We start from the raw sequence: 16,470 nt of genomic DNA, 5'->3' as shown, positions 1-16,470 counted from the left end.
ACCAACTGAAATTTGTCAGGTCTTTTATTGTTTTAATACTGATTATTTTGGCATACAACTCCTGATAACCCAAAAAACCTGTCTCAATAAATTAGCATATTTCACCCGTCCAATCAAATAAAAGTGTTTTTTAATAACAAACAAAAAACCCATCAAATAATAATGTTCAGTTATGCACTCAATACTTGGTCGGGAATCCTTTGGCAGAAATGACTGCTTCAATGCGGCATGGCATTGAAGCAATCAGCCTGTGACACTGCTGAGATGTTATGGAGGCCCAGGATGCTTCAATAGCGGCCTTAAACTCATCCAGAGTGTTGGGTCTTGCGTCTCTCAACTTTCTCTTCACAATATCCCACAGATTCTCTATGGGGTTCAGGTCAGGAGAGTTGGCAGGCCAATTGAGCACAGTAATACCATGGTCAGTAAACCATTTACCAGTGGTTTTGGCACTGTGAGCAGGTGCCAGGTCGTGCTGGAAAATGAAATCTTCATCTCCATAAAGCATTTCAGCCGATGGAAGCATGAAGTGCTCCAAAATCTCCTGATAGCTAGCTGCATTGACCCTGCCCTTGATGAAACACAGTGGACCAACACCAGCAGCTGACATGGCACCCCACACCATCACTGACTGTGGGTACTTGACACTGGACTTCAGGCATTTTGGCATTTCCTTCTCCCCAGTCTTCCTCCAGACTCTGGCACCTTGATTTCCGAATGACATGCAAAATTTGCTTTCATCAGAAAAAAGTACTTGGGACCACTTAGCAACAGTCCAGTGCTGCTTCTCTGTAGCCCAGGTCAGGCGCTTCTGCCGCTGTTTATGGTTCAAAAGTGGCTTTACCTGGGGAATGCGGCACCTGTAGCCCATTTCCTGCACACGCCTGTGCACGGTGGCTCTGGATGTTTCCACACCAGACTCAGTCCACTGCTTCCTCAGGTTCCCCAAGGTCTGGAATCGGTCCTTCTCCACAATCTTCCTCAGGGTCCGGTCACCTCTTCTCGTTGTACAGCGTTTTCTGCCACATTGTTTCCTTCCAACAGACTTACCATTGAGGTGCCTTGATACAGCACTCTGGGAACAGCCTATTTGTTGAGAAATTTCTTTCTGGGTCTTACCCTCTTGCTTGAGGGTGTCAATGATGGCCTTCTTGACATCTGTCAGGTCGCTAGTCTTACCCATGATGGGGGTTTTGAGTAATGAACCAGGCAGGGAGTTTTTAAAAGCCTCAGGTATCTTTTGCATGTGTTTAGAGTTAATTAGTTGATTCAGAAGATTAGGGTAATAGGTCATTTAGAGAACCTTTTCTTGATATGCTAATTTATTGAGACAGCTTTTTTGGGTTATCAGGAGTTGTATGCCAAAATCATCAGTATTAGGCCGGCGTCACACTGGCGAGTTTTACGGACGTAAGAGCGCAGAAACTACGTCCGTAAAACTCGCATTACATACGGCACAATTATTCTCAATGGGGCTGCTCCTATTAGCCGTATATTACGGTTCAGTATTATACGGCTTTCTACGGCCGTACAAAATCGCAGCATGCTGCGTTTGTCAGCGTATTGCGCAAAAAATTCGCTAATGAAAGTCTATGGGGGCGAGAAAAATACGGATTCCACACGGACCTGCAGTGTGACTTGCGAGAAATACGCAGCGCTGTTAGTGAAAAGTCGGTAATTCAATTGCCGGCTTTTCATTTCTCCTGCACAAACCCGACAGGATATGAGACATGGTTTACATACAGTAAACCATCTCATATCCCCTTTTTTTTGCATATTCCACACTACTAATGATAGTAGTGTGTATGTGCAAAATTTGGGCGCTGTAGCTGCTAAAATAAAGGGTTAAATGGCGGAAAAAATTGGCGTGGGCTCCCGCGCAATTTTCTCCGCCAGAGTGGTAAAGCCAGTGACTGAGGGCAGATATTAATAGCCAGGAGAGGGTCCATGGTTATTGGCCCCCCCGTGGCTAAAAACATCTGCCCCCAGCCACCCCAGAAAAGGCACATCTGGAAGATGCGCCTATTCTGGCACTTGGCCACTCTCTTCCCACTCCCTGTAGCGGTGGGATATGGGGTAATGAAGGGTTAATGCCACCTTGCTATTGGAAGGTGACATTAAGCCAGATTAATAATGGAGAGGCGTCAATTATGTCACCTATCCATTATTAATCCAATTGTAGGAAAGGGTTAAAAAACACACACACACATGATTAAAAAGGATTTTAATGAAATAAAACACAGCGGTTGTTGTAATAATTTATTGTTCTCGCAATCCATTTGCAGACCCTCGCTTGGAAAAATAATAAACGCACAAGATACATACCTTCTGGTGAACCGTCTCGTCCCACGAGGTAATCCATCTGAAGGGGTTAACAAATATTACAGGCAGGAGCCCTGCAAATGCAGCTGTGCTCCGTGCCTGTAATCCCCGGCGAATGAATGAAATGTAGGTCAATGACCTACATTTCCTTCAGTCGCGGTGATGCGCCCCCTGGTGGATGTCCTCATATGACCTGGAGCGTGGGAAAAAGTTCCCAGGCTGCAGTTCATGAGAACATCCAGCAGGGGCGCATCACCGCGACTGAATGTAAGTATAGATCACTGCTTTCCTTTCAGCACCCGGGGATTACAGGCACTAGCGAGTGGTTTATCGCAGCTCTGCCTGTAATATTAGTTAACCCCTTCAGATGGATTACTTCGTGGGACGTGACAGTTCATCAGAGAGGGTATGTATCTTGTGTGTTAATTGTTTTGCCAAGCGAGGGTCTGAAAATGGAATGAGAGAGCAATAAATTATTACAACAACCGCTGTGTTTATTTCATTAAAATACTTTTAAATCGTGTGTGTGTGTGTGTGTGTGTGTTTTTTAACCCTTTCCAACAATTGGATTAATAATGGATAGGTGTCATAATTGACGCCTCTCCATTATTAATCTGGCTTAATGTCACCTTCCAATAGCAAGGTGGCATTAACCCTTCATTACCCCATATCCCACCGCTACAGGGAGTGGGAAGAGAGTGGCCAAGTGCCAGAATAGGCGCATCTTCCAGATGTGCCTTTTCTGGGGTGGCTGGGGGCAGATGTTTGTAGCCACGGGGGGGCCAATAACCATGGACCCTCTCCTGGCTATTAATATCTGCCCTCAGTCACTGGCTTTACCATTCTGGCGGAGAAAATTGCGCGGGAGCCCACGCCAATTTTTTCCGCCATTTAACCCTTTATTTCAGCAGCTACAGCGCTGAAATTTTGCACATACACACTACTAACATTAGTAGTGTGGAATATGCAAAAAAAAGGGGGATATGAGATGGTTTACTGTATGTAAACCATGTCTCATATCCTGTCGGGTTTGTGCAGGAGAAATTAAAAGCCGGCAATTGAATTAGCGGCTGTTCAAAGATATCGCGCTGAATGAAATCTAAATACAGAATATATATATATGTGTCTCAATGATATATATATATATATATATATATATATATATATATATATATATATATATATATATATATATATATATATATATATATATATATATATATATATATATATATATATATATATATATATATATATATATAATATATACTGTATATATGTTTTCCCTAACATTTGAGCACATAAATCCATTAGATGTCGGTTTTGCAAGCCTGCGCGAAAATCTCGCAGTACGGATGGCATACGGATTACATACGGAGGATGCCATGCGCAAAATACGCTGACACACCCTGACTACGGATCACTATTTTGGGAACATTTCTCCGTATTACGGCCGTAGTACGGACGTATAATACGTGGCGTATTGTCTTACGCCGAGTGTGACGCCGGCCTCAAAACAATAAAAGACCTGACAAATTTCAGTTGGTGGATAATGAATCTATAATATATGAAAGTTTAATTGTAATCATTACATTATGGTAAATAATGAAATTTAACACTATATGCTAATTTTTTGAGAAGGACCTGTAAATATATATATATATATATATACACATATACACACACACACACACACACACACACACACACACACACATATATATATATATATATATATATATATATATATATATATATATATATTCTCTATATCTCAATGACATAGATGGATAGATAGATATACATACTGTATATATGTTTTAACGAACATTTGAGCACATAAATCCATTAGATGTCGGTTTTGCAAGCCTGCGAGAAAATCTCGCTGTACGGATGCCATACGGAGGATGACATGCGCAAAATACGCTGCCACACCCTGCCTACGGATGACATACGGATCACTATTTTGGGAACATTTCTGCGTATTACGGCTGTAAAAAACGCCGGCCTTAAGGTTGTTTGCATCAAAAACGCAGCAAAAGCTGATACCTGCTTTTCTGCATTTAACCATTGTTTCCAATGGGTGAAAAACTCTGCAAATACACTGAAAGAAGTGACACGCTCATGTTTGCAAAATTGCAGCAGTTTTCCAAATTAGTCAGGAAAATAAAACCAATGTGTGTATGGGATTTCTAAATTCTCATAGGCTTTGCTGGTACTCTAAAACCCAGCTTAAAATTTGTGGCAAAAAAAATTGCAAAAACTCAACGTGTGAACATAATCTTATGGAATCAGTATTAAGTCATTGTAGTTTTTTTATGACGTTGTCAATCTCATAAGTTATGAAAAACATCATTAAATCTGTTCATTAGATTTTAAAAATGAGCCCATTGATATTACTATATGGGCACAAAATCAGGCCTTGAGTCAGCCCATCTGCTATTTTAGTGCACAGCAGTATATGCAGTTTTTGGGGTTAGATCGTGGTGGTGGGAAGAGATCTTGCTTCCTTTTCATATTTTGTTTCCCCCTGTTATGTTTTAGGTTTTACTGGGGGATTAGTAGGGACCCCAGCAGATATGGTGAATGTCAGGTGAGTGCTCTCCCATTATTACTCAGCGTTGTCCTAGGGTCACGTGTGTGTGTGTGTGTGTGTACATAGAATTGCATTGAAAATCATGCAGCCTCCATTTGCAAATTAGGTTTATTACCAAAATTCACTAATTTTATTCTGCTTCCAATAAACCAATCAAAGAAGAACAATGTAAAGAGCTCAAGAAGACTAATTATAACAAGTGGTTTCTCCAGATTCATCGTAAAATGCCAATTTTACTGACTAATTCCATCTCAGAATTATTCATCTTCTTCATGACAAGTGTTGTTAGGACTTAGCAGAGCATCTTTGGCTGTTATGACCTACTGCAAACATGATGCCATATAGCAGATTCTGGCAGCGATCTTGAGGAATCTTAGCCCATTTCTCATGGATAATGGCCGCCAGTTCACAAAATTCTTGGGTTGTCAAGAGAGTGTTCTACAAAAGTTACGATAAGAGATCATTGTCTTGTACACCCAATGTGGAGGATCAGATAAGGTTAGGACATAATCTTTGGTTCTGTGTAGGCCGCACACAGACATTTACATGGATGTGTGAATGCACCCTTGGGCACATGCTGGAATTTCACGGCATTCACTTCTACACACCATAACTCGCAAAGAGTTATTCCAATGCTCCAAACAGTATAAACAAGTCACAGAAGTATTAGGGTTCTGTTTTGTGGCGCAATGAAACAAAACTGGAACTTTTCAGGCTTATAGATGAGCGATGAGACCAAAAAGGAAACACACTGGCAGTACCACATCACCCAATTCAAATGGAGATGGGATCAAACAAAAACTCTGGATTGTGATCTCCATATCTTGCGGTGCTCCGTTTGATATACGAGTGTATTAAATCATGGGTTCCAGAGAAAAACCAGAGAAGCGACACTCTCTACAGGCAATTTCAATAAAGGACACTTTATTTCGGTCCCAGGGTTGCACATAGAAACCTCAGTGAAATGAGCAACAGCTGTTTCACATGAGTACATGCTTCTTCTGGCTCACATGGATGAGCGGTATGTATGAAGGAACCGTTTTCTGAAAAGAACAACCTGTGTAGAGTGAAGCATGGTGATGCCTACAGTTCAAGTATGGCTGTGGCTTGGTGATGTTTAGGTTTGCTTTGCTTCCTTTGGCATTGGAAATCTGCCCCATGTGCAAAGCAAGAGGGATTCACTCAAGTATCAGGAAATCCTAGGACAAAAGGCATGACTTCTTTGATGAAGCTGAAGCTTTGACATCATTGCACCTTCCAACAGGACAGTAGTCCCAAGCATAACTGAAAAGTCCACTAGGACTTGGTTTCAGAAGAAGTTCTAGAAGATTCCGGAGTGGTCCTCACAGTTGTATGGCTTAACCTCTCTTGAAAATTTTTGATGGGATTTGAAGAAGGTGGTTGCAGCACGGAAACCCAACAATTAGTGATCTGGATATAAGTTGTATTGAGCTGTTTAAATTGTACTTGTTTGATTGGTTTATTGCAAATTGATCCTTTGTGGCACCCAGACCAGGACAGTCTTCAATGCTGCTGGCATCATCAACTAGGCATTCTAGGCTCATCTGACATTTTCTAGACCCTTGGTGTCATAACATGATTTGCACTTCAACATCATGACGTTGCCTTGCTTTGTAAAAACCTTAGGTGCCTAGTGGAGGATACCGGCAGCAGTAAAGACCGTCCTGGTCCGGCTGACTACAGAGGGCCTTGTCGAATGCCAGAACAGGGTAGCAAGAATCTTTTTGCTAATCCGTATGACATTATTTTGAGTTGGGTAATTAATACTGATTGTGGTATCTGGAATTGGGAAGTATTTTTATGTTAGTACTAGAGTGACAATATGTTAAACTGTATGGAATTTTCAGTCTGAACAATTCTTTATATTTTTTTCCTCTTCAGGATGCAGAATGATGTGAAACTGCCCGCACATCTGAGACGCAAGTAAGATGCAGTTCCAGAATTGTATGAGTGGACATGGAGATCATGGCTGCCTTGTTCAGCCTACCTACTGACATCTGCTATTCCATTGATTGTAATGTAGCAATGGGTGTGAATTTGTTAGAGATGATCATTGATTAGATTTGCTCATCTACACCATCTTCACATCCTAAGTTTGCATTCACTTTCATGTAAAGGAAGAGAACATGATGCCTTTTGTGTCACACATGAAATGTATTTATGAGCGCTATCCTCCAAAAAAGGACTGCGCACAACACACACATGAAACATGTGAATGGGGTCTAGATGACAGCGGATGCTTTGGAGATTGTGGTGTTCAAAATTGACTCACTTAAATCAATGGGACCCTTTTTTGTGTTCGTTTTTAAGTGTCTTTTGTCCAATTAAATGGACCGGTGTGACGTCTTGGACCTCCTTCGTTGTATATTGGCTTCTATTCATTAGCGTAGGTTCACATTTGCAGCTATTTACACTAAAATATAAGAGAAAGGTGTTTTCAATGCTCCATTTGCACATTTCAGAAAAACAATTACAGTAAATTGAGAGCATAAAATGGATTTTCAAAATCCACAAGTAATACTATGGACCACTATTCGGCGTTGCTATTTTTGCTACTTCTGGCATTCTGATGCCATTTTTGTCTAGTTTTGACATGATGCACGGAGCTAGTGCGGGATAGGGACGTGATGACCACCTCTTGCCATATTAATCACGGGTGACGGCATATGCTATGCCATAAGTCTTATTCCAGCAGTGACTGTAGTAGGACTTGTGGCGAGACGCACTCTTGTCTGATGCTCCTGATTCCTAAGCCTCTTCATGAGTCGGTATTGTCTGACTCCACCAATCCTATTCATTAAGACCAGCGTAAATGACGCCGATCTTGATGAATCAGGCGCACTACATTTCGGGTTTGTTGTGGATTTGTGACCAAATCCAAGCCGTGTGATCATGGCTTTAGCACGGTTTGATTTGTCTGTGCTGCTAACATTGCTCCTCACCTTATTTCTTCATGTTTCCTCAGTTATGCCCATGCACTAGACGGCATGTACCGAGTCATTCAAGAAGGTAACTGCTATATTTCTGGTGGACACAGAACACTCCCTGCACTGCGAAGGCCTTGGATAACTCATTGTTCTTGTTTATTTAGAGGGTTTCCGGAAGCTTTTCTCAGGGGCCACCATGGCGTCCAGTAGAGGAGCTCTAGTGACAGTGGGACAGGTGAGGACTATTAAGTTCTATGCATTTTCTTAGTTCTCTACCCAGGAAGCACAAACTGCTCCTTAATATCAGAAGTTTTAACCTGTAGAGGTACGTGTCACTATTACATGTTGTCTTGGAAAACAACACTTCAGGTTATCAGACATATTTGTATGTACCATTTCTTAGTTATTGTTCAGTTTCCAAGAAAACATCAACTTAAAGAGAATCTGTCAGTAGGTTTTGCTGTGTAATCCGATCATCAGCATAATGTAAGGGAAGAGACCCTGATTCCAGCGATGTATCGCTTTGTAACTAGTTGTGATAGAATCACTGTTTCTTTTCTGCTGTAGTTTTAGCAGAGCTCTGAATGCTGAGCCCTGTAACACTCCTCCCACATTGATTGACAGCTTCATGTGTAGAATGTCTAATGACCAAGCTGCCAATCAGTAGTAGGGGTGTAGTTGGACTAAGAGGCAGGAGATGCCTAGTTCTCTAGTGATAACCTACTGCTGATATTGAAACAGCAAAACACAACCCAGAAAGTGACACATCACTGGAATCAGAGTCTCTACATCATGCTGATCTCAGATCACATAGTGAAAACCTGCAGATTCTCTTAAATTAGGACATTTTATAACTTTCTTATTGCTGAGGGTCAGAGCACAGGATCCCCCACTGATTTCAAGAACCGAGGATATGAGGATCCCGATGTAAATGGAGCATGGTCCATCATGCGCACTGTCGCTTTGGTCATTCTTACTGTGGCTGCTGGTGATGGCCGAGCGCTGTGTTCGGGTGGTCTTCGGCTCTTCTATAAAGAATGAATGGCGCGTCCGTATGCATGATTGACCACCGTTCCATTCAGTCAGAGCCCCAGTGGTAGGGAAGACCTCCCATGGATAGAGGATAGCTTCCATTAACTTTAATTTTAAATGACTTGGGACCTTTATGCTAGAAGCAATACCTTTTTTGGAATGCACAATTCTAACGAATATTATTATCTTTTTACTTTGTAACCTACCCCAAATAGTTTTCTCTCATTCTGTCCGATGCTCAGTCTGAGTGCTGCATTTAGGACATTACTGATGATTTTAGTTCCCTGACACGATGAAGTATTGGCCCATCTGTGTAATAGCTAATGGCACAAAGCAACTTTGCCTGTAGTCCTTTAATCTATGTGGGGTGGTCTAGACGGGGTTAAATTCTCCCTACCACTTTTTGCATTTCTTCAAAAAAGTATCTCCCCCTTCCAATAGCTCCTAGAAACATCTGATTCCTTGTGATTAGTTTTTAATTCTGAACTATACTTGTCTTATAGCTGGCATGTTATGATCAAGCCAAGCAGCTGGTCCTGAACACGGGCTTCATGTCTGACAACATACTCACGCACTTTTTGGCCAGTTCTATTGCGGTAAGTTTTTCCCCCTCCGCTTTAATGTGCTTTGATCTCCAGTGTCTGTAGGTAACAGGTATTGCTTTATTTTCCAGCATTTCTACCTAGGGCCACTTTTCTCAAATCTGAAAGTCCATTAGCATATAGGACTCTTCTTACTTCTCAAGGTCTTGTGACTCTTCTCCGATAGGAAAGCTCCCTGCACATACACCAAACTTTGCCATAGGTTCCCCGACACAAAAACAAAAAATAAATCGCCTATCCTTTGTAAATAGGTGGTGGTCCATATCCCATGACTTTTACCAGCTATAGCCCCCTCTACGGATAAGCTCCTGTGCCTGTGCAAACAGTAAAAGGGACCTGTCGTTCTATTGATCAGATGGCGCCCGGTAGTAAGGACTACCTCCCGAGAGTAGGCCATCTATATTTAAGTCCTTGAAGACCCTATTTAAAGGATAAACACCAGGTGCAATATACTTAAGACCCTTTGTGTCCTGTGAATGTTAGAAAACCTTTTGGTGCCGCGCTTGGACTCCAGCAGTGCGTTATGTGCAGCTGGCCCACTGTGTGCTGACATTTTCTGCCCATTCTTTGGCCTTGTTCACACTTGTCATTAGGGACATTGGGTGCCTTTAAGTCTCCCATCCACATTACCGGTCAGATCCTTGCAGGCTTGAACATTGATATTGATTTACACAATACTCCTGCCATAACATGGCCTGTGGCAGTAATTGGTACCCGAAGTGTTATCATGAGGGTATAGTAGAAAGGCTGCTGTAGAAAGGGTTATTCTCCATGTCACATTGTGGTTTTATAACAGTGTACATATCTATATTAATATGGGCTAATTTTAACCTATTTATAAATCTGCCTTGTTTTGCACATCTCCCCCGGAAGGAGGCCCCTACAGGCTCTATTTATCTTACAGTTGTCATTGAAACTGTCCTGTAGTTCTAAGAGCTCTGGTGGATCTTTCGGCTGGTATCCTGCCAACATAGCTGTGCTGTGTCTATAATGGAGCTTCTACTGTGACAGATGTTGTCACTGGAAGGGGCAGTGTCTCCTTATTTATATTGTGAGAGCTCATAACAGAAAGCAGCGGTGCCGCTGTGGTAACTAAGAGGAATGATGTACTGCAGGATGGGGCTGTATACAGGAGGCTGGGAGGAGAGATGTTATACAGGATGGGCTGTATATAGAGGAGACAGAAAGGATAAATATAATGCAGAATGGGCTGTAAATACAGGAGTGCTCAGAGGAATGATGCACTACAGGATGGGCTGTGTATGGAAAGCACTGAAAAGAGAGATATAACGCAGGATAGGCTTTATATAGAGTGGGCTGAGAGGAGAGATGTACTGCAGGATGGGGATGTATACAGGGGGCTCAGAGAAATGACATACTACAGGATGGGCTGTATATAAAAGGAAAAAAAGGAGAGAGATACTGCAGGATGAGGCTCTGTAAAGAGGAGTTTGGATGGGGCTCGCTGTATAGGGGCTGAGAGTGAATAGATACTACAAGATGAGTCTCTATATAGAGGAGAATATACTACAGGAGTAGTTTCTATATAGAGGAGAATATACTGCAGGAGGAGGCTCTGTATAGAGGCAGATCTACAGCAGGAGGAGGCTCTGTATAGAGGCAGATATACAGCAGGAGGAGGCTCTGTATAGAGGCAGATATACAGCAGGAGGAGGCTCTGTATAGATGTGGATATGATGCAGAAGGCGGATATACTGCTGGTGTGGGCTCTATATAGATGAACTGAGATTAGTTGTATTGTTTTTGTTGCCTGCTGCTGAAAGACCAGTGATGTGAAATGGCAAATGTTTCTCTTTTGGTGCTTATGGCAGAGGATTGTCCTCAGCTAGATGCATCAATAGAGCAGCATTTGCAGTTTCACATCACCAATCTGTCTACAGCAGACCACAAACACAGCTCTGCACTGCATTGTGGAAGAGCGCAGGACAGCTGAGCTTTGCAAAAACCAGCTAATGATGTGAAACCATGCAGGCAGTGATACTAATGTAAATAGAAGATACAATTTTCAGGCAGCGTTTTGTACAGAGAGCACAGAAGCACAAGGCGAATTCTACGCTTGATGATAACTCAGAGAAGTGTGTCTAGTCAGGGGCACACAGAAGTGTGTGTGTGTGTGTGTGTGTGTGTGTGTGTGTGTGTGTGTGTGTGTGTTTTTTGGGGGGTGGGTTCTGCAGCACTGAGGAGAAACAAGGGCTTCTGGGAAATGTATTTTTAGCAGGTAAGAACAGGACCACTCATTCTGCTGTGTCAAGCTGAATGCACAGAAGGGCAAATGGAGATGTACATTAATACTAAGTCTGCATTTACTGGGCTTTGTGAAGAATAATGCAGTTGTGGGAATAACCCTTTTAGCAACCCCAGCTCCAATTTCTTTAACCGACGATGATTTTATCTGTAGAACCCCAATATGAAATAAATTCTGTTACTAGATCAGAAGCTAAAGTAATAGTTGCTAATCCACCTTTTTTCCAATGTAGGGCGGGTGTGCTACATTCCTATGTCAGCCCCTGGACGTCCTGAAAACACGACTGATGAATTCCAAGGGGGAATATAGGGTAAGACCTGTGTCTTTGTACAGGCAGTTGGTTTATACCTTGTTTTGGTCAATTGTAACCTCTTCTCTTTACACCCTTTTAGGGGGTTGTACACTGCGCAATGGAGACTGCAAAGCTGGGGCCTCTGGCCTTTTATAAGGTGATACAAAAATCTGGGGAGAGTTAATTATTAATTGTGATGTGAAATTGCCTTTATTATTTGTGAAACGTGATGTTCAAGGTTTTCTAACCAGCTATTTTTTGGTCTCAGGGTCTTGTTCCAGCCGGCATCAGACTTGTCCCCCACACTGTTTTGACGTTCGTGTTCTTGGAGCAGCTACGGAAATATTTTGGAGTCCGTGTTCCTGCGTAATATTGGTTGTGGGATCATGACTGATCCTACATACTCGCCATCCTGCAGCCACTACTGAGCAGGACATGTGGACCAATAATGTTCCCCGTGTCATTGTTTTCGTGCGGGAAGATGGGATCTGTGTCAGTGAAGTCGATCCCGAAGAAATGGAACAGATTGGTTTATAACAGGACTGTTCTTGTGAAAGAGAAGACCTCTCCAGGCAACTAGAGCGTAGATTAAATACAATGTGATCATCAATGTACCTTCCGAGATACCACTACTAAAAAAACTTTCCAGAAATTTTTCTATATGAAATAAGGTTGACATGAGCCAACAAACCAGACCTGTCGCTAGACCTGGATTTAGGTGCCGTAGACACACATAGCCGCAGACGTCAATAATCAGTTAACTTGTATCTGTCCAGGAGACTTGAAACAATGGAAGCAAATATGGATTATGCTCCTCTGGATCAATACAGTAATTCGTGATGCGTTTTATAATGTCCTGACCTGCTGATCGGGTTCACTGGATACATGCGTTGGCTGAGTAATTGTCTCCTCCGTAATTTTGTGTTTTATAATTAGGTAGAATAATGACTGTTTTAATGAAAAGCACTTGTGATTTGGTAAACGTATGGTTAATGTCGCCATTGGTGGAAACAATAGTGATATTCAAATCCACATCCATATTTTTCTGTAAAATAATAAAATTAACGGTCTTTATTACCGGTCACGATACTTCTTATGCAAATTGATTTATGGGATTTCCCAGGTTAAGTGATAAATACTCTTCACAGGGTCAGTTTTAGACCAAGTGTGGCCCCTGGCAAATATTACAGATGGGCCCCAAATTTTAATATAATATTTTATCACACAGAAACATTTAGGTCACATTCATACAGGCTGATTTATTCAGACCGTTACATGAGCGCAGATCGACTGACGTATGTTCAAGTTGTTCAGTGCTTCTTTACCAGATTATTTTCACAGGCTGACAAGGAACAATGGAGACAGAACATTGGCTCAGTCCTTGTATAGGATCCTGTTATGGGCAGTACGTGTTCGATGTTCACCGGACGATGTGCTGCCGAGCACAGTGTTTATTCTGGCATAAACGATCCAATCGCCTGATGAATGAGCTTTTTGATACCTACGAACTCTGTGCTACCAATTTTATACACACACACATACTTTGCATAATTTGTTACACACATTGCATATTACATACGCACACACATCACATATCCCATGATACACACGTCATATTCCTTGTTACACACGCACTAAGGGTTCACTCACTAGCGTATAGCATCTGATAATTTTCTCATGGGAGACAGTTGGATGCTATGTGCAAATGACTCTCGGCTTCTCTGCTACAAGCGTGGGTTGAGTGTTGTGCTACCGTGATCCGATTCTCTCGCGTGAGACAGCACAGGTGAGGAGAAGATGGAGAATTTAATTTCTTCATTTGTCCATTGCATGAGTCGGTGTGTATCAGATTGCATTCTGATGACATTAGAGTGCAGCACGATGTTTTGCACGCTTGTATGGCGGCGTGCCATCCATTATTTTGTGCCAATCCACAGCATGCAGCGATTTTCCTTCTCGTGCCGACTTGTCAGCACTGCTCCATAGTATAACATTGGAGCGATTGCTATCTGATAAAACGTCAGAGAGCACTCGGCTGAGTTATACCTTGGCTATACGCCAGTGTAAGAGAACCCTAATAGTCACACTCCATGCTACACACAAACACACACTATCCATGCTACATGAACAGACATGTTTTGTTACACAGACTCGGCATTAAGCATACACAGTGTAGAGGTCACACCAAACCTCGCTCCCCTTCATTTCCTCCAGCCTCCCGGGGTGAAAAACCTTTGGTCACATGACCATGATGTCACCAAAGGTCACCCTCCCGCCGATTCAAGCTTTTCTGCTGCCTGAGTTGACAATTGAAATGGTGCCTATCCCCTCACCCCCGGCCCCATCAAAAAATAAACGCAAAAACAAAACCTAAATCTGTCCACAAGGGAGTTTGTCAGCTCCAAAATCCGTATCAAATTTATCGCAGATCCTTGTAAGGATCCTGCAGTGGAAGGAGACGGCCTATAGTTTCACAATGTATAGTTTTCAAGAAAATGTTCCTTATGTTTATATACAAATGAGACCCTCCGCACCACACAGTACATGGCAGCACGCCCGCTGTTTCTCGATGCTGCTATCAGTGCCATGGACTTCGTGCCTTCAGCACGTCCTTTGTTGTTTTCCTTAAAAAAAAAAAAAAAAAAAAACCTGTCTAGTAGAAAGTGAATAATTTGATTTTGAAGCTCACAAACTCCGTATAAATTAAACATTTCTCTTGGCTGTGTGTGAATATGTATTCGCTGTGAATAAATGCCACACAAATATATATCTCGTAAATCACATACTATATACCAGCACTGACTAAATTGCACACAAATATAAGCCTGCAATGGATAAACGGTAAAGCTAATAACACGTAAGGGCTGGTTTACACGACCCGACCCGAAGCGGTAAGCCAGATGCCGACAGTGGCCCTTTAAAGGGTTTTCATCTGTTTTTATAGAGCTTTTAGGCCCTAGAGACTATGCGGCCCAACAGGTCCCTTTGCCTTATGAAAAGACTATTGCTATTAAAGACCTGTGATAGTTGGGGGCCATGAGGAAGATTTTGCAAGTTTTAAGTTACAGTACTACAGTTGCTCAGTTTGCCTCCCCTCGCCTGTCTCCTAACACTGGCCTTGCCTCTATACCTTTGTAATTACCCAATAATCTAGAATATTTTATTCTGAATCTACCAAATGCCATTAGTGTTAAATAGCCGTACCTTAGTGGTCTCCTGGTTCCAATAGCTGTTTTTTTTTTTTTTGTTTTGTTGTTCATTTCTAAAAAGATGGGTCCATGCCAAGTGGCATCATTTTGGGTACAATGTATACATTGGACTAGTTTTGTCTGTTGACTAGTGAGTGTACTCGTTGCTTGAGTTTTCCCGAGAACGCTCGGGTGACCTCCCGAGTATTTATGACTGCTCGGAGATTTAGTTTTCATCTTGGTAGCTGAATGATTTACAGCTACTGGCCAGCCTGAGTACATGTGGGGGTTGCCTGGTTGCTAGGGAATCCCCACATGTAATCAAGCAGGCTAGTAGCTGTAAATCATTCGTCATGGAATGTTGTGCCCCCACGCCGGCAGATGTTAAATATCGCTGTCAGCGTTTGACTGTGGCACTTAGAAGGTTAAAAATAGCGGGCGGAGCTCACTGCACCCGTGATTCTTTGTGGCAGGTCCTGGCTATAATGCGCAGCCATAATCGGCTGGGTATGGGGTAGGCTTACCCGGTGACCCTGCTGCATACACCCGGTTACACCTTGCTCTGCATGCACAGTCATACAGGGACGACTGTCATTCACTGAGTAGGGCCACTATGTATAAAATTAAATGTGTGTGTGTATATATAATATAGATACCAGGGATTTTAATCAATTATATGCACGTTTTACTGAAACTTTTGTCACGAAAATGTGTACCAATTTGATCAGCTCCTCCTACTCTATAACATATTTCTGCAGGTCAGATACTATTTTAACATGACAGGTTCCCATTAAAGAGGAGGTACACCTGCCTTCTTCTGTCATGTCATAGAGACATGCATTAATATCATTGGTATAGATATATACCCTCAGAACCCCACCAACTCACAATTTGTGGGACACAATGTACTGTGGATTGCATATGTATTGTATGCGGTTTTTCCCAGATACAACATGTACCCATTATAATCTATGGTGCTATTCACATGTCTGTCTTTTTCCGGTATCGTGGATGACAAGAGCTAAAGCAAGTCTATGGACCTGTGAAAAACATGTACCGCGTACGGATGCCACCCATGTGCTGGCTGTATATAACATAGCAAAAGTATAGGAGAACTTTGTAATTTACTTCTTTATCCATGCTGGAAAAACTCTGATGGTAAAAACGGACACACGGTCCGTACACTGATGGTAAAAACGGACACGGACCGTACACTGATGGTAA

The 16,470-nt window shown here is 42.2% G+C and overlaps 1 protein-coding gene across 1 annotated transcript in view; it reads left to right on the top strand.

The window, feature by feature from the left end:
- SLC25A10 (solute carrier family 25 member 10) overlaps positions 1 to 13,147 on the top strand; it is a 35,392-nt gene extending 22,245 nt beyond the window's left edge. The window contains exons 4-11 of the mRNA XM_077251327.1: positions 4,867 to 4,915; positions 6,821 to 6,862; positions 7,905 to 7,948; positions 8,031 to 8,101; positions 9,402 to 9,494; positions 11,999 to 12,076; positions 12,159 to 12,215; positions 12,327 to 13,147. Coding sequence (XP_077107442.1) covers positions 4,867 to 4,915; positions 6,821 to 6,862; positions 7,905 to 7,948; positions 8,031 to 8,101; positions 9,402 to 9,494; positions 11,999 to 12,076; positions 12,159 to 12,215; positions 12,327 to 12,428 — 536 coding nt within the window. The 3' untranslated portion in view covers positions 12,429 to 13,147. The remainder of the gene's footprint in view (positions 1 to 4,866; positions 4,916 to 6,820; positions 6,863 to 7,904; positions 7,949 to 8,030; positions 8,102 to 9,401; positions 9,495 to 11,998; positions 12,077 to 12,158; positions 12,216 to 12,326) is intronic.
- Positions 13,148 to 16,470: the final 3,323 nt, after the last annotated feature.

This window comes from Ranitomeya variabilis, chromosome 4 (assembly GCF_051348905.1).
Source record: "Ranitomeya variabilis isolate aRanVar5 chromosome 4, aRanVar5.hap1, whole genome shotgun sequence".
Classification (NCBI taxonomy): Eukaryota; Metazoa; Chordata; class Amphibia; order Anura; family Dendrobatidae; genus Ranitomeya; species Ranitomeya variabilis.
The sequence above is the reverse complement of the archived record's forward strand: the minus strand, read 5'-3'. Positions and strand labels throughout refer to the sequence as shown.